The sequence below is a fragment of the Conger conger genome, chromosome 7 (genome assembly GCF_963514075.1).
Source record: "Conger conger chromosome 7, fConCon1.1, whole genome shotgun sequence".
In the NCBI taxonomy this organism is placed as follows: Eukaryota; Metazoa; Chordata; class Actinopteri; order Anguilliformes; family Congridae; genus Conger; species Conger conger.
In genome coordinates, this window is record NC_083766.1 from 20,977,149 (window position 1) to 20,999,970 (window position 22,822).

The 22,822-nt window shown below is 41.9% G+C and overlaps 1 protein-coding gene across 4 annotated transcripts in view; it reads right to left on the minus strand.

The window, feature by feature from the left end:
* The window catches only part of nrg2a (neuregulin 2a), a 108,345-nt gene that overhangs the window by 27,204 nt on the left and 58,319 nt on the right, over positions 1-22,822 (minus strand). For 3 of the 4 annotated variants that reach the window (XM_061249907.1, XM_061249905.1, XM_061249904.1), the window contains exons 4-5: positions 11,003-11,123; positions 910-986 (exon numbers count right to left, since the gene is read on the minus strand). In XM_061249907.1, coding sequence (XP_061105891.1) covers positions 910-986; positions 11,003-11,123 — 198 coding nt within the window. Of the gene's footprint in view, positions 1-490; positions 559-909; positions 987-11,002; positions 11,124-22,822 lie in introns of all 4 variants that reach the window. The other variant, XM_061249906.1, reaches the window with a different exon arrangement.

A 22,822-nucleotide genomic window follows, 5' to 3' on the forward strand; every position in this document is an offset into this window, starting at 1 on the left:
AGGTATATATTTTACCTAGAGTGAGGACAAATAGACGTGTTGTACATGTGATGATCTGTGGGAATGAACGTGTTGCACGTAAGCCGGAAATCCAACCAATGCTTTCAATATTAGAATGGGCCACACTCAGGTTTAGTGTCTCCTTGGTGCAATTTATGAACAGTTTTTGCATTTTCATTTCAACAATTACAATCGCTAATATTCATCACAACATGCATAATCAAACAACATGCGTTTCTGACTATATTGACAGCATTTACATTGTAAAAAGCTCATACATGTAACACGTACTGCAGGACAATGTAAAAGGATGCTCAATGTACAGTATTAAAGTTACTCGACAAAGACATCGCAGGCAAGCCAACACATCAAGCGGACGCTCTGACGGACAGACAACACAAAGGCATGCAGCGGTGCTTTAGGACGTGTCCGTGCAGCCTCCAGCACAAACAGGCAGGAAGCAGCAGAAATAAAGGAAATGTGCACATACGGTAGGGGTAGGATTTGATAGCCATAACGTAGGTTTGACAGCGATCACCAGTAAAGTCAATGGGACACCTGAAGGGCGAAACAAACCAGAGACAGAGAGGGTAGAGAAAGAGGGAGAGGGGGAGAGAGAGAGAGAGAGAGAGAGGGGGGATGGAGAAAGAGAGAGGGGGAGAGAGAGCCAGGCAGAGAGCGCGAGGGAGAGAGGGGGGAGAGAGGGAGAGAGAGAGAAAACACAGAATTAGAACAGAAAACCCCAGATGGTAGAAACAGAGCGATCCCACGGGAAACACCATTCTGATGACACCCCGCTGGTCAGCCAGCGAACCACAGCGCAGCTCTCCCCCTGCCCAGCGATGCTGACCTGCAGAGGAAGCTGCAAGGCGGTTGTTAATTGCGTTTCTCGTGGGTGAGTGAACATACTTTTATACGGTTTGGGCATGTATAACCGCAGCGGCTGCGTCTGCCGACACCGCGGGCCGAAGTAGTCCGGCGGGCATCTGAGGGAGGAGAGAGGGGTCAGTGACAAAACTCAGGACAGGAAGTGAAGAATTACGACCATTCCCTGCTAAAAAAAAACAGCTCAAGCTAGGTTTTGAAACGGCTGGTAGCTGGTTGACCAGTTCCGACCAGTTCCCAGCTCGACACGGCTTAGCTCCCAGCTTGACACGGTTTGACCAGCTTAAGCTATGTTTTGAAACAGATACACTAGCTGGCTGACCAGCTACCAGCTACCAGCACTAGCTGGTTGAGCAACTTATACCCAACTTATATGACCAGCTTAGTCATACTGGTTGACCAGCTCATACCCAGCTAGACCAGCTTATGACCAACTTGGCCATGCTGATTGAGCAGCTCATACCCAGCTAGACCAGCTTTATGACCAGCTAGACCAGCTTTATGACCAGCTTGACCAGCTCAATTTTCAAGCTGGTCAAGCTGGCATAGCTGTATTTTACAGCAGAGCCTTCCACCCTAAAGACACCACACTTACCTTGCACAATCATCATAAAACATTTTGGGCTTGTTGTTGTCGGCCCTTGAACTTCTCTCAAGGAGACAGGAAGGGAAGGTACACCCATGGCATTCTTCACGTAACTGTACAGTGCTCACCACAGAGCAGTTGATAAGTTAGACTGAATGTATTTTCTTTTCAACAATATTTTATTTTTCTCTAAGTGAGAGGTTTAGTGTCCTGGTTACTGGTTCTCCTATGATTCCTGACCTTTGAACCCCGACCACCCTGAGCCATGTCAATGCTGGACGACCCATAGAAGACAGAGCACTCAACATTAAGCAGAACGGGATAACAAACTCACCGCAGACGACAGTGGAGGAATGGGAAGTTAATGGGGGCCTCTCTGTTGGGTCAATTGAAGGGGCACACATGTCCTCTCTCTCACTCCCTCTCTTTCTTTCTCTCTCCCTCTCTCTCTCTCTCTCTCTTTCTCCCCCCTCACTCTCTTTGCCTCTTTCTCTTTCTCTGCTTCACTCTCTATTTGCTTGTGATCTCTCATACCCACACACGGACACATAGCCACAAAGAAATGCCGATACACAAACAAAAATATCCAAAATTCGAAAACAGGCAGAAACATACAGCACACAGCACACCCACACACAGCTGCAGCAGCAGTTTATGAAGCCGCATGGGAAGGCATGACGTCTGATTTTAACTTAATGAGATTCAGCATTTAGTGGCAGGCATTGTGTACGCATGTGTGTGTGTGTGAGAGTGTGTGTGTGAGTGTGTGTATGTGTGTGGTGTGAGTGTGTGTGCATTTGTGTGTATCTGCATGTGTGCATGTTCATGTGTGTGTGGGGTGCGTGCGCATGTGTGCCTGTATGTATATGTGTTTGTGTGCATGTGTGGTGTGTGTGTGTGCATGTGTTGTGTATGCTCGTGTGTGTGTGTGTGCTCATGTGTATGTGGTCTGTGTATATGTGTGTGTATGTTTGCATGTGTGTGCGCAGGTGCATGTAGTGTGTCTGTGCATGTGTGTGGTGTATGTGTATGCACATGTGTGCATATGTGTGCACGTGTGGTGGATGCACATGTTTGCGTGCCTGTGCTCGGGTGTGTTTGAGCATGTGTGCGTGCATGTGCGTGTGTGAGTGCGTGTGCGTGTACGTGTGTGTTCATGTGCGTGTGTGTGTGTGTGTATGTGTGTGTGTGCGCGTGTGTGGGCATGTGTGAGTGCATTTGTGAGTGTGTGTGTGTGTATGTGCATGTGTGTGCATGTGTGAGTATGTGTGTGCGTGTGTGAATGTGTGAGTGTGTGTGTATGTGTGAGTGTGTGTGTGAGTGTGTGCATGTGTGTGAGTGTGAGTGTGAGTGTGCATGTGTGAGTGTGTGTGTGTGTGTGTGTGTGTGTGAGAGTGTGTGTGTGTGTGTGTGAGTGTGTGTGTGAGTGTGTGCATGTGTGAGTGTGTGTGTGCATGTGAGTGTGTGTATGCATGTGTGAGTGTGTGTGTGAGTGTGGGTGTGTGCATGTGTGAGTGTGTGTGTGCATGTGTGAGTGTGAGTGTGTGTGTGAGTGTGAGTGTGAGTGTGTGTGTGAGTGTGAGTGTGAGCGTGTACATGTGTGTGTGTATGCATGTGTGAATGTGTGAGCGTGTGAGTGTGTGTGTGTGTGCGGTTCAGGGTATGCCATGGAAACAGCACCACGGTGCCGGGCAAACGAGGACAGAGCAGAGGGGTGGGACCGATGAGTGTGAAAAACACAGAGTCTCAGACACAGAAGTGCCTCAAAACCTGCCAAGCAAGAAGAGGCTCTTCCTCTGGGAATACGCAGAACAGCTCCTTCGCCCTCTCTCGCCTTCTGTCTATCTCTCTTTCTCTCCCTCTCTCCCTCCCTCCTTCCCTCCCTTGCTTTGTCTGCAGAATCTAGAACGACTAAAATAAAGGGAATAAAATGTAATAAGCATATTGCATTTTCCAGGAAGCTGGAGTGATGGTTTCATCTTGATGAAATGCTAACACATCTTGAAGTGTTAGCGTTTCCTGTTGAGCCATTACAATTCACATTGACGCCTGTGCACGTCATAATACCCCACCACATCCAATCATCTCTTGCTATTAAACCCATAATGCATTTCTGCTATATCTGCTGTCTGTGTCTACAGTCCACTCTCCTCCCTCCAAGGATGATCTCCCAGTTCTCTGTTCTGGGATTCAGGACCCAAATATACTTCAGATGCAAACTATACTATACCACGCTGTAGCCACCTGATCTCTAACTTATGAAGAAAAATAGCAAGCAGGGTTCATCTTGGCTAATACATTACAGAGTTATTTGGCCGACGGTTTCATCCAAGGTGATTTACAGTTGATTAGACTAAGCAGGGCACAATCCCCCCTGGAGCAATGTGGGGTTAAGGGCCTTGCTCAAGGGCACAATAGCTGCACAGATCTTATTGTGGCTACACTGGGACCTAACAACCAACCTTCCAGGTCGCAGTCAAGCACCTTAGCCGCTAGGCTAGCCAGGAAGATGTTCTCTTGCCTGCAAACCGAATGAAGTCCAGTGTCCCAGGAGGGGAATGCAGAAGTCATCGAATTTTGAATGGGGTGGTACACCACTGGGCAGCCAGCCATCTTCCCTGCATCTCATTGGCAACACAATCCCTCTCCTTTCCTAACCACCAACTCCACGGGCCATTGGTGCATACGAGAACAGACTTCTCCCGTTTACCTACCTGGCTAGTGGAACATAGGTCAAACAAATAACAAGGACCTAAAACCTCCATCAGGAGCCTGGGCCTACAGAGCTGAACCAGGCCCTAACTCACTGCCTTCCCTGTGGACCCAACTAAGCAAGAACGCCCTCGGCAACATGTGAAAGTAATACCCTCCAACAGCACAGCCAGGTGTGTTATGTGCACGGTGCTACGAGAAACCTGGGCAGTATCACGGACCATTAACGACAAGCCTGTAATGTACGCCAACAGCCATGCAGGTGTGTGCCTCACAGAACACAAGTCCAGGCTCCCAATCACCCATTTTTTACAATAAGTCATTCTGGAAATAATTAGAAATAATATTTCTGGAAAAGGAATATGCATAGAAGCAAGACCTCAGCAGATGGGAAATGGTGCCCCTATCCTTATTGGGGTGAATCGAGACTATAAAAATAAATGTCGTTCCTCAATTTCTGTTATTGCTTCAGACACCACCTCTTTATGGCAATGCAACTCCTTTTAAAATTTTAGAAAGAATTCTGAATGATTTTGTGTGGGGAGGGTAAAGAACTAGGGGAGGAAATGAAGATGCTTACATTAGTGAGAAAGGGAAGCTAGTCCCAGATTTATAAACTCAAAAATAAGCAATATACACTCACTGAGCACTTTATTAGGTAGACCTGTACACCAGCTTGTTAATGCAAATATTTAAGCCAATCTAAAAAAAAGAAAGGAACTGTTAACTTAAAAAACTGTGGTAAATTTGAAGTTCCAGAAGACATGGTTCAGAAATTGTGAACCATTGTAAATTGGTTATACAAAAATGTATAATAAAATTTAGTTTAGTCATTCCAAAAAATATGTGTGAGTGTTTGTGCACAAGGTGTGTACGGATAATGCTTACTCATTGCTAATGAGTATTGAGTATGGCAGTAGACATTATGGACTAATAATAAATAAAATAATATTTAGACTATTAAAAAACGTACAGAAAATTGCTTTTCTTCCATAAAAAAGCCTTGTGCCTCGAAAGACTGGCACAGGCGAACGGGAAAGTTGTTTCCATTTTCTCATCTAATCGATAAACAGCAAATAAATAATGTACTGGCAGGCTCTCAAGAAGCCGGAAAAGTCTGTGAGGTGAGGAAATCGATGCTGGACATTTAGCATCCTTCCATACGGAGGGAAATTCTCAGACTGAGACCCTGTCACCAAATTTACAGTATGTACAGTATGGCTGCTTAGGCAGGATGGTGATAATAACAATAATGTGAATGTAAAAAATTAAAAAAGGCTATTCATTTTTGGTTTAGATATTATGGACACATCGCATGGTATGCTGTTTAAAGTGCAGTGAAATACAATGTTCGCTTTAACCAATTTCCTCAGAAAACCAGTATTCTGTGTTTTAATAGGATTAATTAATCCCACATCAACACGACAATTTGGTTTGTCAAAGTGTCCCTGAGCAAGACACCTAACCCCCAATTGCTCCTGATGAACTGGTTGGTACCTTGCAAGGCAGCCTGTCGCTGTTGTTGTGTGAGTGTGTGAATGGGTGAATGAGAGGCATCAATTGCACAGCACTTTGGATAAAAGCACTATGTAAGTGCAATCCATTTACCATTTTACCATTTACAACTTCTCTCTAAATGCCTCTATTACAAAGATTAGTAAGCTTTAAACAATCACACTCTGCCGTTGCGTGTTTGTATCCTGAGTGAGGCACATCCTTTTAGTGCTCACAGGTCATTAAACACCTGAACTACATCTTCATCTTCAACCCTTCATCTTCATCTATCTCTCACCAGCTGTTTCAGCAGATCCAACAATATACACTATTAAAGTACCCTGGGTGAGGGAGTCTAAGCACATACGTCTGCAATAAACGATCACGAGTGCCCAGTCCGTTCTGTTATGACACACACTCACACACACACACACACACCGTGGGCTTTGGCACGAAAGCCGAGCCGAAGCACGCTATCCTGACACCGACCCTTCTCCTGTTCTCAGGGAGGGAAATGTGCCTATATTTGGAAACATGATGTTCTTCTGAACAATGTAACAGACTACAAAATATTCACCAATGCGCTAAAGCAGCTTACAGTATTGTATTTTAAAAATACAATGAATCAGGATTTTGTTTTCATTTGAGAAAAGATAAAAATCACAATGAATCTTGATGGTGCGTGATTAACTACTTTGGTGCAATGAACTACTTCTTCTTTGAGATCTGTCTAGTTTATTAGTAAACTATTAAAGACAAGCTGAAAGTCATCAAATGAGGACACGCGCCGCTGTGTGAAAAGGATATTGATTGGAGGGGAATGTAGAATTGACAACATACACGACTACTGGTACACGATGATGTAAAATCTAAATTCAAATTCAAGAAGTGAATGGAAAACTTTTTGGTGAGAAAATACACAAGTATTACAATTTGCATTATAAGAGCTACGAGGACATGTTTGTACGGATATGTAAGTCATTTTTATTTCAGCCTGTCTTTAACATGAAATGTCTGTACCATGTCTGTGAAGGGAGAGGGGGATGCTGGAGGTACAGTAGTATATGAAAGGTAAATAAAAGAACAATGGCAAAGGAATGAGAGAAAAGAGGAACTGTTTCTGTCACAGAGAGCAGAGACAAGCCTGATGTCAGTGAAAGCAGTGTCAGAGGGAATGTCTCCCTCCTTTTATCATTCTGTTTCTTTCGCTCTGCGAAGAGGACTGGCTACGGCTATGGCTACCACTGCGGCTAGGCCTAATATTGCGACTAGGGCTACCTTTACTGACTTCACCGAACAGAACCTAACAGAGTGCAGGGCTGGAGGAAGGGAGTAGGGGAGCGATGGAGTTATTATGCTGAGCGAGAGAGAGAGAGAGAGAGAGAGAGGGAGGGAGGGAGAGAAAATGAGAAAGAGGTAGAGAGAAGGAGAGATAGGTTAAAAAAAGCTATTCATTTTTCATATTATTGACACATCGTACAGTGTCTATGAATTACAGTGTCTATACAGTGCAGCAAAAGAGAGAGAGAATGTGAATTAATTGTGCTCTTCATGACTGTGTGTTGTGTAATTCTTCATATCAGGGCAGTGGGGGGTCTTATTTACAAAAGTGCGATATAACTGCAAGGAATTATTATTATTAATTATTATTTCACAGCATGTGCATAGTGCTAGTCCTAAATGAGTGTTCATGCACATCTTGCAGGCCTGACTTGTCACTCAATTCACCAGTCTCTGTCTGCATGTGCATTTCCTTTGACGTTTACCATAAAGCAATGTCCCAGCAAGCCTAGTTTGTAGAATTTCAAATATAAAAGCTAACAAAAAATGTAAAAGCTTTGGTGTCACCAGAAGGAGAGATGGAACTATGAAGGAAAAACCGGGGAAAAAATGATCAGAGACAGAGATAGAAGCAGTAATGTTGAAAGTACACACAGAAATACGTTGACACGTTGCAGAATTTCAAATCTAGGAGAGACCGGTTTGTTAGTAAAACTTGATCAATATGGTACAGTACCAGCACTTCTGAATCCTGGAACTGTAGAGGATCATAATTATGTTTTCAATGATTTACTGTTAAACCCATCACATTATTAAGTGCATTAGCCTGCATGTAAGAAAATCATTGATGCGTACGACCGCAGGTTAAAACAAAGAATAGGCTATTATGGGGGACAGGATATATTATTTTACATCTTTGTATTTTCTGTTCTGAAATTACTGTACATCAAATAAATAGTTTGTCTTCATTTAAGGTGTTGTCTTTACTTTAAGAGGACCACTGTAACACTCTGATATCTACTGAATCTATGAATTAAAATGTACGGATTCGGTCACTGCTGTGCTGGGGCAGAGGGTGACATTACATGAAAAAGAACCTCCAAACAGACAGCAATAACTGGCCTTTCTGCAGCAATGCCATAAGACAGATGGAAATGATCCTGCAATGTGTGAAATGTGTACTAAGTTACAAACATCCTGAGAAAACCTTTTGTAAAATCATATACTATGCATGACATGATTGTATACCCAGTTGAGGATAGAATTAGAGGTTTTGACATGGTTGATAATTGAGATTCCAGCCCCGAATCCCTCATGTCAATGAATGATGTCATAACTAATTAATCTCCCCCCCTCCCAGGAACGGAGTTGTCTATGTTTGTGTATCTGACTGTCTGGCTACCTACAATACCATTAAACAGCTTTAACAGAGAATGGCTCATTGTGGACTCATATTGAAAGAAAACTTTATTGATGCTGAAAGACGAACGGTGTGCATTTCAAGTTTGAGCAGTCAGTCACACTCCGATGTGTGTCATAACCGGGCTGGCGACTTTTCAACATGTGTTTCTGATCATGTGATGTTCGCTTAACATCGATGCACGTGCTGAACTACTCTGCACCCGCTGTTTATTTTAACAGAAACCTGCCTGGCTCAGTTTGAATCCTGAATTAACCTGGATTTCTCACATTACATTTTTCATCCTTATTATTGTGCATGTGTGTTTGTGGGTTCTCTAAGAGCACATTGTTTCCCTTAACAAGCAAACGTGGAAAGGTAAGACCATCTCCTCTGCGTAGATGAATACATTTCACATTAAATTATTTTTCGAGGTCTGGCAACGAAGAAGACTTCAGTAATTCAGCTGCATGGACACAGGCATATCCCACATTGTAATGAAACATGGGCAGAATCATCGTTAACAGAATCCAAGCCGAATATTAATGGAAAACACTGGGGGAACATAAACACTGGGTATTGCCATTGTATTTAATACTGTACGAGACATTTAACCCTTGGAAGAGCAGTTGTTTTCGACTATGCTTTCATTTACCAGTAGTGCTTGTTACTGTACAGCGACATTAGAATGTTCCATTAAAAATATTGTGTACCACAAGTACACTGATACTGGCTAATTTAAGCGTTATGGAACGAGAACCCGTCGATGTGTGTGACGGCACTCCAACCACCCCGCTAGCTGTGCCAATATCCACGATATACCACAGCTTCGAGTTCCATAACACTTTATACAACGGTACCACATTTCTATTTCAGAATTTCACGAAAGAAAGAAAAGACAAACTTTAAATGAATGTATTCTTAATGGAATTATGTTTTATGGTAAATGTATTCTTCCGCTAAACAGTAGTTTATTGGTTGCTAAGCAACGGTATTGTGAACGTTAGCTAGCAATAATTTTTCTCCACTCTACTATCGAAGTAACGGTACTAACGTTAGTAAGAATAATGTTCCTACCTTAGCTGAGCAACGCTATTGCAATAATGTATCCTCACTGCACTAACGTTAGCTAGCAGTGAGGATACACTATTAGTGAAAAACCGGGTCATTTGACACGCGACGCGGGGCGTTAAACCATATTTGCAAATATACGATGTTAACAGTTGTAGGACTCCCTATTGCCTCTCTTTCGTCTATTTGTACTGACAGTGAGATCAGTGAGATGTGCATATAATTTAGAGTGAGACACGATACCGTTGTAGTTTTAAGCACTCAAGGGTGCGTTTATGCATAAAAAGGAGGCCTTATCCATTCAGAAAAGTTCTCTTTTTGCCCAGGCTCAGTTGTACGTTGTATATCGTTTTTTTATTTTTTTGCTGCTGGTTGCTTGTCTGATTTTGTTCTCTCGTCCTCCTCTCCCCCAATTTTATAAAACCGACAAAATAAAAAAAATAAAAATCAGAATTATTCATTATTTAGCATTAGGCGATTACCGCTAAGCTAGTAGCTAGCTGAACTTTCCCACGGTGGGGTCGTTGAAATGAATGCACGCGCCAGACTGACAGCCCGTGCAGCAGTTGCTCGGTGATAAGGTAAACTTTCGTATTTCTGCTACCAATTAAAAAGAAGTATAGACATATGGCCAATCGTCACTGTGTTTTATTCATTTTACCTGTTTACAGACACGGGATTGGATGTCGAAACGTAAAAAACAGAATGGCACTAGAAGAATCCGGTTTTATTTGGAACTCTGACATTTAGAAGTACAAAAAACCAGGACAATTCGTGTCCCGGGAAAGGATAGTCAAATTCCGGCGCAGTCACTCAAAAAAGAGAACAATCCTGGGAAAACCAGAACGTGTGGAAACCCTACTGACACCTACAAGTAATTTGCTTTTGTTGTTGACGTTTATCGGGACACAGCCAGATAACGTGCAATTATTTAAATAACTCGTTATGAGTCATCATTTGCTTCGCCAGGGTTTGGTGGTCTTGCTGGCATTTCAATCCAAGGATGTTGCCTAAGTTGTATTTTTTTTCGTTCCTACTGCTTTCCAAATCAAATGACACTTTAAACTCACTCATTTTATTTTACTTTGGAAGGCTACTAGCGGCGTGATGATGATAACGTTAAGTTATGTTCATTTATATTACAAAGTAGATAACGGTAATCTACAAATTTAAAAAGATGTGTGAACATTCCATTTAGACGTGCGTGTATCGTGGATATTGGCATGGCTGGAATGCAAACTGACCAATCGAGACAATGGACCGGACCTATCCGTTAGAATTATTCGGTGATTATTAGGTAAAAGTCAGTAAGGCTACCATATGTAAGTACTACGTGAATACATTTGTATAGCCCCTTTCATAATACTTACCACTGAAATCAAAATGGTTACCTAATAAGTACCTGGTATCTACCCAGTAAGTAAAAGTAGGTCATTTAGGAACTGTAAAATAAAGAACATTTAATTCACACATTTGTGACCTCACACCTTTAAAGGGTTAAACACAGGGAAGAGGTGTCTGTGTTCCCGGCGTTCCCGGGAACGGCGAAGAACGGAGGCAAATGTTTCACTCACTTGCAGGACAGCTGATTTATGCCGTGTATGAAGTAACAGTCACCGCCGTTCACACAGTAGTCCTTCTCCGTCTCGTTGCATCTTCTGGCGTGCCCAGAACCGGGAGACAGTGTCGTGGTTACTGCAGGCGAACAGAGAGGGCGCGTTAGCAGAGATTTTGGAGAAAGGATAGAGGTACCCACAAAGGATTTTGACGGGGTAGTGCTTGCTCAGGAACACCATTCATTCATTAATTATTATTATTATTAATTAATGGCATTTGTCATTAACCGACATAAGCATAAGAATGCTTATGTAGTGCTTATGAATGTAGTATGTAGTGTGTATGAAGGAGTTCAATAGCTCTTATGTCGGAGCCTTCAAATAAAAGTGTTAATGATTAAAATCTAAGGATGATTAGTGCACTATGAAAGACTAAAATGCTGTGAGAGCTGAACAGAGCACTGGGAGCTGTATCATCAAAACTAATACTGGAAGCAATGTGCTATAAATCACTAATACTGGAAAATGTATGCCCTAAAAGAAGAAAAGTGGACTGTATCAAAATCTCAAAACCTAACTAATACTTCACACAGATTGACCTGAAAAAACTATCAATATAAAGAACATACTCTGAAAGCCTAGTTCTTGGAGCAGTGTACCCTACAACATGAACGCTTCAGACACTATTCAGTGCAGTCCGTAAGTATTTTGACAGCGGTACAATTTCTGTTCTTTTGGCTCTGTTCTCAAGCACATTGGATTTGACACTGAACAATGAATATGAGGTTAACGTGCAGACTGTCATACCTATATCTATGTATAAAAAGGGATGTAATTCCTACACGGATCACCTGATATGGCTGTAAACACCTTCAAATTAAAGCTGACTGTCTTCACGTTAACCACGTATTCATTGTTTAATTACAAATCCAATGTGCTGTAGTACAGAGCCAAAAGAACAGAAATTCTACCACTGTCCAAATACTTACGGACTGCACTGTATTTTTAGAACAGAACGGAGGACGGTGTAGCGTGGATGATTCATTCTAGGAGCCGTAACTCGATGCGGCAGACGGAGGCAGGATATTCAGAGAGGTGTTGTCAGGAGAGGACAGATTAAAATTTCTAGACGCTGGTGCACTGTTACAAAATAGGAGGCAAGTACTCAGGGCCTTTTCAGCAAGGTATCTGTTCCTCGATCTGACAGTGACACACAAGCATAATCCTCAGCCAAGAAACTGGGTCAATATGCTGTGTTACAGTGCCATTTTTAGTTTTAGGTTCTATTCAGAAAAGGAAACAAAAATAGCAATTTTCAAAGTGGCTAATTTGAGAGATTTCCAAAACACAGATTAAAGGCAGATTTTATGACTTTGCTGTGACCGATTCTATATAAGCATGTTCATGCTTGTCATGTACTGTAGTCTCAAATAGCTTAAGCAACAAAAAAGGTTAATTAAGTCATATTCATAGACAATAATTAGAAATGAGAAAAGCACCCATCTTCTGAACACCCTTGTTAATGCACCACAAATACCCCAGGATGAATACATATGTGCTGGTCAGCTGAGGCCAAGGGCATTGGTGTCATTTCAGCAAAACCTCAGATAACCCTGGTGAAAAATCCAGCTATGACCATCTTGAAATTACCAGCTGCCAGCAGTTTCAAAACATAGCTTGAGATGTTACTATTCTGCAGCGATGACATTCATGTGACATAAACGCTAGCCGCTAACAGATGCTATTATATGGCAGTGGACAACAGTATGCCACTGATGAAAGAAATTTCCGCAATAGTAATTGTGATAAAACAGTTTTTTTTGTCTTTTTTTACTAATCCTGCTACAGAGGCCTAACCAAAAGTATGGGATTACCAAAATCCTGCATGTAAAAATATTACAACAAAATAGAAATGTTCTGTGTTCTGAAAATACAGGTTCATCTGCAGTATGGCATCCAGCTCAGTTTTGAGTTAGGAGAACTGTGTGTAACTGAAATATCCAGCTGGGAGAAAGATGGATTGGTGTGTCTCTGTCCTAAACCCAGAACAAACACAACACATGGTAACCAGTGTAAAGTCAGTTCCACATTTAACAGGAGAGTAGAGCTAACAGCACAGGTTAACCACTGTAAAGTGAGTACCAAATTGAACAGCAGAGAATAGCTAATATCACAACATACACTACAGCACTCATTGTGGGGTGAAAAACACCACCTTCACCAAATGGGCAGAAACAATACCACAGAGCAAGGATTTAAACCCTTGTGACTCACATTTTATTTTTCTTTGGTCCCAACCATAATCTACAGGCACCAGAATACACAGAATGTCTCATTTTCTATATATACAGGTACATTTGAGCAGGGCCCTGTTCCACAAAGCAGGATTATTGAGTTAGTCGGATAAGTGCACAAAGTAAAGCGCAGAACAGTTATCTTTACTTCAGTCCATGTTCCAGGTTAGGGCAGGGTTTGGTTTTTACGCACTGAATTCATCCAGTTAACTCAGTAATCCTGCTTTGTGGAACAGGCCCCACAAAAAGTCTGAAAAGGGTTTCAGGCTCATGGGTTGTAAAAGCTAGCCTTTATTTCCTCGCTTAAAAAATACTGTTTAATAGACTGACATTTCAGTCTACACAATCTGTGTCAAGAAAGATGTCAGAGCACTTTGAGTTTAGAGCATTCCGACTTTTATAAAAATCACAGGAAATCATAATGTCAAATGTGCAAACACAATCTTTCATTGCTGGTGTTTGATGTTGTCCCAACATTTTTCCCTTTGTAATAACTGCACTGAAATGACAAAAATGTAAATATAGTGTGGTATGATAAGGTTCCATAGCAACACACAGACCATTATAACACACTGCTTAAATCCACTGGAATGACCTTGTTGATAACAAACCTGGATCAAATACATCATTTTTTTGGTATTCCAAACTTTTCTATGATTTACTGAGCTTGTCTGGTGTATTGAAACCTATGAACTACTCTCAAAAACTGCAAACTCCACCATCTGGTCCTCCTGGTTGGCTCAATTGCAACAAGCAAAATCATTTGAGCACAGAAAGGCATTTGAATCTAGAATTATGTATTTGACCCAAGTCTGGTTCACTAATCCTGAGATTGATTTCCCATCAGCACTCAATGGCAGAACCATCTCCTTAGATTTAGCCTGGTATACACCACATGTATCCTCTGTTCGTCTACCATGGATCCTTAAATGAACATACACTTGCACTTTTAGGTATTTATTAGACTTATTTTTTAGACTTCTACCCTCTAGCCTGTCCACTTAGTTATGATGTGTGGTGTGTTCAGAGATGCTCTTCTGCATACCATGTGTGTAATGTGTGGTTATTTGCGTTACTGTCACCTTCCTGTCAGCATTGAGCAGTCTGGCCATTCTCCTCTGACGTCTCTCATTAACAAGGCGTTACTGTCTGCAGAACTGCTGCTTAATGGATTTTTTTAGTTTTTTGCACAATTCCTTGCAAACTCTAGAGACTAGTGTGCGCTAAAATCCCAGGAGATCAGCAGTTTCTGAGATACTCAAACCACCCTGTCTGCCACCAACAATCATTCCACGGTCAATGTCATTGAAATACATTTTTTTCCCCATTCTGATTGTTGATGTGAACATTAACTGAAGCTCTTGACCTGTATCTACATGATTGTATGCACTGCACTGCTGCCACACAATTGGCTGATTAGACAATCACATGAATAAATAGGTGTAATAAAGTAAAAATGTTCCCAATAAAGTGCACGGTGAGTGTATATCAGACCTTATCTTTGAAATCTCAAAAGCTTTTAAACTATCACTAGCAATAAGTAGCCGCAGTAGACAGACAAATCAGCACCAGCCAAAAATGGCAGTTTCTGTACATCTGGTTTGGTACAAGTTTATTTTAACGTTGTAAGCAGAGGCACCAGTTTATCTAGCACATGTGAGCCAAAATCATTTAAACTAACATTACCATGTAAATCCTCATGAGGCACTGACTGCAGTCACATTCACCTGACTAATTACATAATTGATGATCAACTGCAACCCTCATTAAAGCAAATATGTCCATTAGTAGTACGCGTAGTATGGCTGCAGCAGTACACTCCTAGTACAGTGGACATCCACAATATACTGTACCGTTTTCAACACATCCTTACAGGCATAGAAAAAAACTGCATATTAGGATTTGCAGACAAAAAAGAAAAAAATAGGGATGTTGGTCTGAAATAAACAAGGGGCGCTGTCAAAAAAAACAAACTGAATTGAGCAGGTGACAGATGCCATCCCATATTTTGCTGGATGGATTTTTAAGAGCAAACATTTGCAATGTTTACAAATTCGAAGTTACCTACATTTTTATACACTTGCATAAATGAAATGGCAGAGCTTGTCATATCCACTAGCAGAATATCTGTGGTCATAGGTCAACAGGTGGCACAGGCAATTATGTCTAGCACATTTTATTTGTTCTGCGAGGAAAATCAATGATATCTGATTCAAAACTTGCTCTAAATGACTCTGTGCATCTGGAAGCCATAAATTATAGCTCAGTGGCGGATAGCATAAAACAATGCCTATCGAACTCTGAGGTTGATTTCAACAACTTCACAGCATTCAACTCAGCTACTGCAAGGTACAAGTTGAAGAACACACAATCAATCTCTGTTATGGGACTCGCAAGTTGTGCTTCTAATAGGCAACAGAGCAAGGTTTAGACAAACGGGAAATGGGACAAGGCAGCTCATGTTCTACTCTACCATTCCTGATACTTCAGTTTCTCCTCAAGATTTGTGGACCTAGAGATTGACATCGCACCGAATATTGCTATGCTGGCTGGCAGACCTCCAGGAGTGGCACAACAAGGGTTTAGGGGCGTCAATCTCTTATCAACTGAATTTATCCATTTGTGATTGTCATTACCTTCTACGGCAACAAAATCCATCCCCTGAGTTTAACCCATGAGGAGCAGTGGGCAGTGTGGTGCCTGGGGACCAACTCCAGTTCTGAGGCGAGTGCCTTGGGCAATGGCAGGAGTACACCGAGGGTATCAGGCACTCAGAACAGGGGACCCAGATGTGAGACCAAGGCATAGTATTTATATTAAAAGTCTTTATTAAAAAGTTGCAGGTCAGACAGGGGAGGATTAATAGCCAGCAAACAGATACAGCAGGGATCAGGCAGTTTGTAATACAAAGTCCAGGCAATGGGTCAGACTTCCAGCAAACAGGTGTATCAGGGATAATCCAGAACATAATCGGGGTCACAGGCGAAGGGTTGTTAACAAGCGGGCTAAGCATACAAAAACAGAATCCAGAAACAAAAGTTGGTATACAAAAACTCTTAAACTGCAGGTCAAAAGCAGACAAGAGAATCTAAACACGGAAGTCGGGGGCCAAACAGGTCATAACGGGTATCAATCAGAAACCGCTGGAAGGTATGGTGAAGACACAACAATCCGGTGGGGAACTGAACAAACAAAGGGGTTTAAATACACAGCTAACAAAAGGGAATGGCAATCAGGTGTGGGAAACAATCAGGAAGTGAAACACAGGTGAAACGAATGAATGGAGTGAACAAACTGACAGGATGGCTATGGTGTGCAAGGAGGTAACAAAAACACGGAAACGCTAACGACATAGACGGATTACAATACATGGAAAAACACAAAACCTAACAGAGGGTCAATTTAGACTCTCCAGTTCACCTAACCATCAAGTCTTTGGACTGTGGGAGGAACTGGAGTAATGGAAGGAAACCCACACAGACATGGGAGAACATGCAAACTCTACACAGAAAGGCCCGGGTGGGGCTCAAACCCAAGACCCTCTAGCTGCGAGGCAACAGTGCTACCCACTGTGCCACCATGCCTGCCTCAATCCTGTTCTTTTCAGAACATAACGGGCTTGGAATGATCCACTGGTTTGAGAGCAGAGAGTTTAAGATACATGAAACATAATACAAGGTTGCGCAACTGAAAAATGAATGCCAATGCCAGGTACTGACTAAACTGATACGCCAGTCAAATTAATAAATACCCAAGGCAACAAAACACTTGAAAAGGTGCTGAGACACTAGCAACCTGAACTCATAAACTCATGGTTCTGTCAAACAGAATTTGCACATAAACAAGAGACTGCATTGATACTTGGACAGTTCTGGGACAGTGGCAAAAAAATAATATAAGGCAAAAAGATACGGTCTGTTCCAACCAATTCTACTGATGCATAAAGATGCCTCTCATCCTATGGATAAGTTTACACTACTCCCCATCAAAGAATGACAGTGGAGACACACACATTTTTATCAAAGTTTAAATCTTGAGTTTGTCTGTTTTAGTATTTTGTTTGAATGTATACAATGCTCCAAACTATCTCATTGGTAAGTCTCTTTAACCATTTCTGCGTAGGTAATATACAGTAATTATACTTTTAATGTGTCAACCTACTTCACATTATTTCTACATTACCCAAAACACTACTGCTCAATGCTATGATTTTATTTCTGCATATGAATAGTTCTATTCATCAAAAACTGTATGGGTACACTGCTGTAAATGATTGCTTTGCTGAAAGATAATCAATTAAATGTTTCCTCAATTTATTCAATTGGTCATAACCATACAAACATATCTACATCTACACAAGTACACAAGTACACATATTAATACCCGTGTAAGTCCACTTCCTCTTCCTAGGAATATGATTTTATGAGATTTGACATCATCGTGCACAAATGGCCGTGTATGTCGATCAAATGTCTGTCAATTTTCCACTCCACTCCAATCAATATCCAATATCACACAGTGCATGTAACCTCATTTGATGTCAGTCAAATCGACTATCCGCCGTTCAAAAATTCCCCGAAAGAGCTGCTTCACTTATGCATACGTAATATCGCAGAACTAGTGCTGCTCTAACTTCCGGTTTGGCTTGTCTTTAATGCCGATGGAGGTAGATTACTGGGCAGGGGCGCTAATAATTAACTGACAAGGCGGATCTAGCAACCTCTTGCTGAAGGAGGACTGAACTGCAGATGAGAAAACTGCCTGAGGTAAATTGGTGTCCCTGGTTATGAGAATAACCCTTATTAATAAATTAATAACATATTACTAGAACAACTAATGATGAGCCCAACACTCCTTAGAAGTAATGATATAACATTGTTCCACACCAACACGCATGCTGAATATTGGGCCAAATTTGAACATAAATTGAGAGTATAATGAAAATATTCCTCATGCGTTCAGTATATTTAAAAAAACGAATCCTTTTGTTCTTGTATATATCTGGTCCTGCCTGGTCATTAGAGAATGAGAGAACTTCCTCTGCTCGACAAAGTGCTGCAGTAACACTGCCATCCTTCAGCATGCATGATATGACCGCCAGTGAAAAATCATCTTGCTTCCAAATGCCATTTGTGGAGAGTGTAATTGAGTCATCTGGAACCTCAAACAAAGTAAAACGAGAGAGAGAAAAGAGAAAAAACCCAAGCTATTGTCAGCCATTGTTGCTAAAATACAGCATTAACAAGTCCTTGTGTCTTGCCAGTGTTGCTTAATAACACAGAGAGTAGTGAGGGGACACTGTTTACTCATTAGTGCTGAAAGCGTGGCCGGCCAAATCTGCCATAAGCGACGACCAGATTGTTTGGATTAAAGCTACATGTGCCGATCTGCAATGTGCAACACAAGACAAAACGTGCGCTCTAAAAACAAACAGTTCCAATAGGAACCCTGTGATTCCCTAGAAGAAACCAAAAATTGTTATTTTGTATGGGAGCTTTAGAGGGTTCCATAAAGAACTAAAAAGGGTTCCCCTATGGAATCAAGCAAAATAACACTTTCAGAACCCTTTTCTTCTATGAGTGTGTACACTATTTCTTTATTTCTTTATTTATATCCTGCCGTTCATTTTGTGACAATTTGTTTTGTGATTTTAAAATCATGATGGCTTTGAGCAAAACCCCTATTAATAACTAACCAAGTTTTAGACTCATGTCACACATACATACAGTAGAGGTAGTCAACAGGTATAATGTCTAAAATCAGTAAAATCAGAGCAGCTGTTGGGCCCTTGAGCGAAGCTGTTACGTTGCTCCGGGGGGGTTGGTCCCCTGCTTAGTCTCATCAACTGTAAGTCACTTTGGATAAAAACATCAGCTAAACAACTGTACTGTTGTGTAATATAATACAGTGAGCTTGGTTGGAATGTCTATCTGCAAAATGCGAAAATGATCAAGAATCTGATCCTCAGATACGTTTTTGCGAGGTTGCTCACGGTGACTGTGTCAGTAAATATGTGGCTGTATAAACCACATATCAGATATCAAAATTGAAAAAAATAGCCATCTACCCAGTAATTAATGCTGGAATGTGGCCGGGGAGAGTGTAAAGAAATCCAGTTTTGGTATGTGGACCATCAGAGGCATTGTGCTCTGTACTTGCTTCACCTTTCAGAAAAAAAAAAAGTTCTGTTCCTGCAAATCACAAGCTTCACAATCTGCCAATTTCCTAAGTGCATTCCAGAGGGAGAATGAGAAAAGATCTAATTTCATTCATGCCCAGACATTGCAAAACAAACACGTGCATTCGCTTGTTTTGGTGTCATTTTTCAATTATGCTGAAAAAAAAGCAGGCCAAGTGGAGACGCATAGGAATTTGTTTATCGTGAACTTGCAGCATAATCTCTGTTTGCAAAGAATGCATGCATCTTAAGCAATTGTAACATCAATTTATAACAGCGGGAAAACAATGCTATTTTTCCACGTAATTGAGTTACTTTGCCTCTCTTTGTGCTTAAAAGGAACAAACAAACAAACAAAAAAAGTTTTGAATTTTGGCAGTTTAAATTACATTTACTGCCACGGTAACATTTCGCTGCTCCGAGTTTTCCAAAACCTTCCCGCGATCATCCCACTGTGACAGGTGAACGGCAAAGTGAAATTTGTACGGCTGATTGATTGCAGTCCGTGTTCTACGTCCGGCAAGCCTCCACAGTCAATATTTTTGCAATCAGCTCTCTCTGGATTAAGCCTGTCGGGGCTGACAGAAATGATGACTGTAAGTATAAACTACATTGTATACAATGTACTCCATGTTTTATAGCTCACTGTACAGTACAGCAGGTAGGGAAAAAAAATGTGTTCTCCATTTACATTTTCCACACTTCAGTCGACCTTGACCTGTCAGTGTGTTTTTTAGCTTTTCATTTGCCGTTTTTCTTATCTTTCTAGCTCTGGGAGTTTCACACGTGCATGCCCTGGAAGAAATGAAGAGACCTCATACATTTTTTAGTCTCTCAGTTTATCAGTATGCGTCTGTGTAATATCTAACGTTTGATATTCGTCCATGAACTAATTGACCTCAAACACACTTTACCAATAAACACAATGCTTTTCAAGAGGATTTTCTATTTTAAAACTACTGATTAACTGATGCATTCTGCTATTGTCTTTACATACAAATATATTGCTGATGCATTTTTGCCGATATCTGTCAACACACACACAGAAACAGACACAAGCACACCCACACACATGCATGCACACACATACGCACATGCGCATACACACATGCACACACCTGCACATGCACACACACTAACACACGCACGCACACACACACACACACACACACACACACACACACACACACACACACACACATTCCCGCACCCTGTTCAGCTGTCTCAGTCCTGCATTCTCACAGATCCCGCCACAGACCGTTCCCCACCCCTCACTGCTGCTAATGGAACCAGGCCTGCCGTTCCTGTCACCCGCATCATATCCTGTTCGATGAGTCACTGCCTGACAGAGCCACACTCTTCCCGAGGAGCCAAAGCCATCAGGGGAACCTTACCATTCCAGCACTCATGTTACAGTTCAGATGTTAAACATGTAAACAATGCAAGCAGAAACTAACACAATCTAAATGACTTAATTTAACTGTGATCACCATTGGAAATTATGTAACGTGAAGCTCCACACCCACATCTACATTAGACACTAGTAAGTATCGTGAAATCATGTTCAATAAGCTGCTGGATGGTTCTAAGCAAAATTAAAAACCAATTCGAAAATAAAAAAAATATACATATTGGCTCAATTTATTGCTCAGACCATTTATTGCACAAGCCACCCCTTCTACAGCCATGCCATTGGATGGCCAATTACTCCATTCTTTCTCTCGCACTTTCTCTTCAGTTCAGCAATGCCAAAGCAAGCAACAATCTCTCTCACGCTATTGTCTACGTTCTGCCCCCAGAACAACGAGAAAAGCACAGCCTTGATGGTTCACATCTCCTCGGTGATTGACAGCCACATCCTCGGGCCCCAGGAAGCGTCACTCAGAGCCTCAGGACAGGCAGACCGTGTGGTCAGCCCCCGGTGGGGGGCTAATGTCTACAAAGGAAAAGGGGGGGGGGGGTGACTTCAGAGCGCTTTCGGCGTCCCCCCAGGGACCCCTATGCAGAGTGATTGGGGGGCTCACCAGGCCCATGGTGCATCATTAACCCGGGGTGTTCCCCTCCGCCCCCCCCCCCCCTGCGGGGCCTGGTCAGCACGTGTAATTAATTCTCTGAGGCCCCAGGCCCCCAAACGGGCCTGGAAAAAAAACAGGGGCCTGGGGGCCATCTGGAAAATATCACAAACAAACCTGTCTTTCAGCGCCCTCCAAGGTTTCTAGGAAATGTCATAAAATTAGGAGAGGGAGCGGGAGGGAGAGAACAAGAGAGAAAGGTATATAATGAGCTGGTGTGGGGGTACTTCATTTTGGGGGGGAATACCTCTTCCACCATTGAAGACTCAAAATCTTTGTTAGTTTGTTTTTGGTAAAAAAATAACAATCAAAAGATACAAAAGCTGAATTTTTGCAACAAAAAAAACCCAATCATACCAGTCCCCTGCTTAACTAACCACACTAATCAGAACTATACAGGTATGAACCCCAAATCCCCACCTGCTGGAATCTGTACCCAGATAGAAACGATTACAAATCACCCTGCAATGGTAAACAATTGCATTACAGATTCACCAACCTAATGTTCTCATTCAGGGTGCTTGCATTCACTTGCTTGCTTTCCAGTCTTGCTTGCTTTCCAGTCATACAGCTGAGTGTTTGCTTACAGCAATGTAGTTTTAGGTATAGTGGCAGCTGTTGTGATTTCAACACAGAACTGCTGGTCCAGTAGCTTAAGTCACTGTGCTATACGGCAACCATTCTCACCACCTGTCTGCACACAACATTAATCTAAGGTCGCTAATAGATTTTCGGGTTTTTGGAATCGCCGATTGTGCCGTTTGGAGCGATGAGATGTCTCACTTTGAAAATGCTCCGGGGCATGACTGCGTATACAGAACTTCCCAGGCTTCCTCGATCCCACAGAAACCCAGCAGAAATGCCTCTATAGGCAAACATATGGGCTCCGTTAAAGTTTCAGGATGAATCATATGGTCTGGCCCAGCAGAGATGAGGAATGAGGAAAAGATCTGTCTAGTTGTCATTACATTACATTACAGGCATTTGACAGGTGCTCTTATCCAGAGCGACGTACAACAAAGTGCTTAACCATGACCAGGGACAAGTGCACTGAAAGACCCTAGAGGGAAGTACAGTTCCAAGTGAATGACCTCAAAGAACAACGCAATAATAATAAATAAAAACAGTGATAATAAAACAATAGACATTATTGTCATAGAAAGAACTGTGTTTTCTGGTTGTGCCTATGCCCATCGCCCATCACTGCTCCTCCGATAAAACTTTTGGCTGCGGTCATAATGGAGACGGGCCATACTCACCGCCAGGTCAGCTCACAGGGCAAGAAGGCACACAT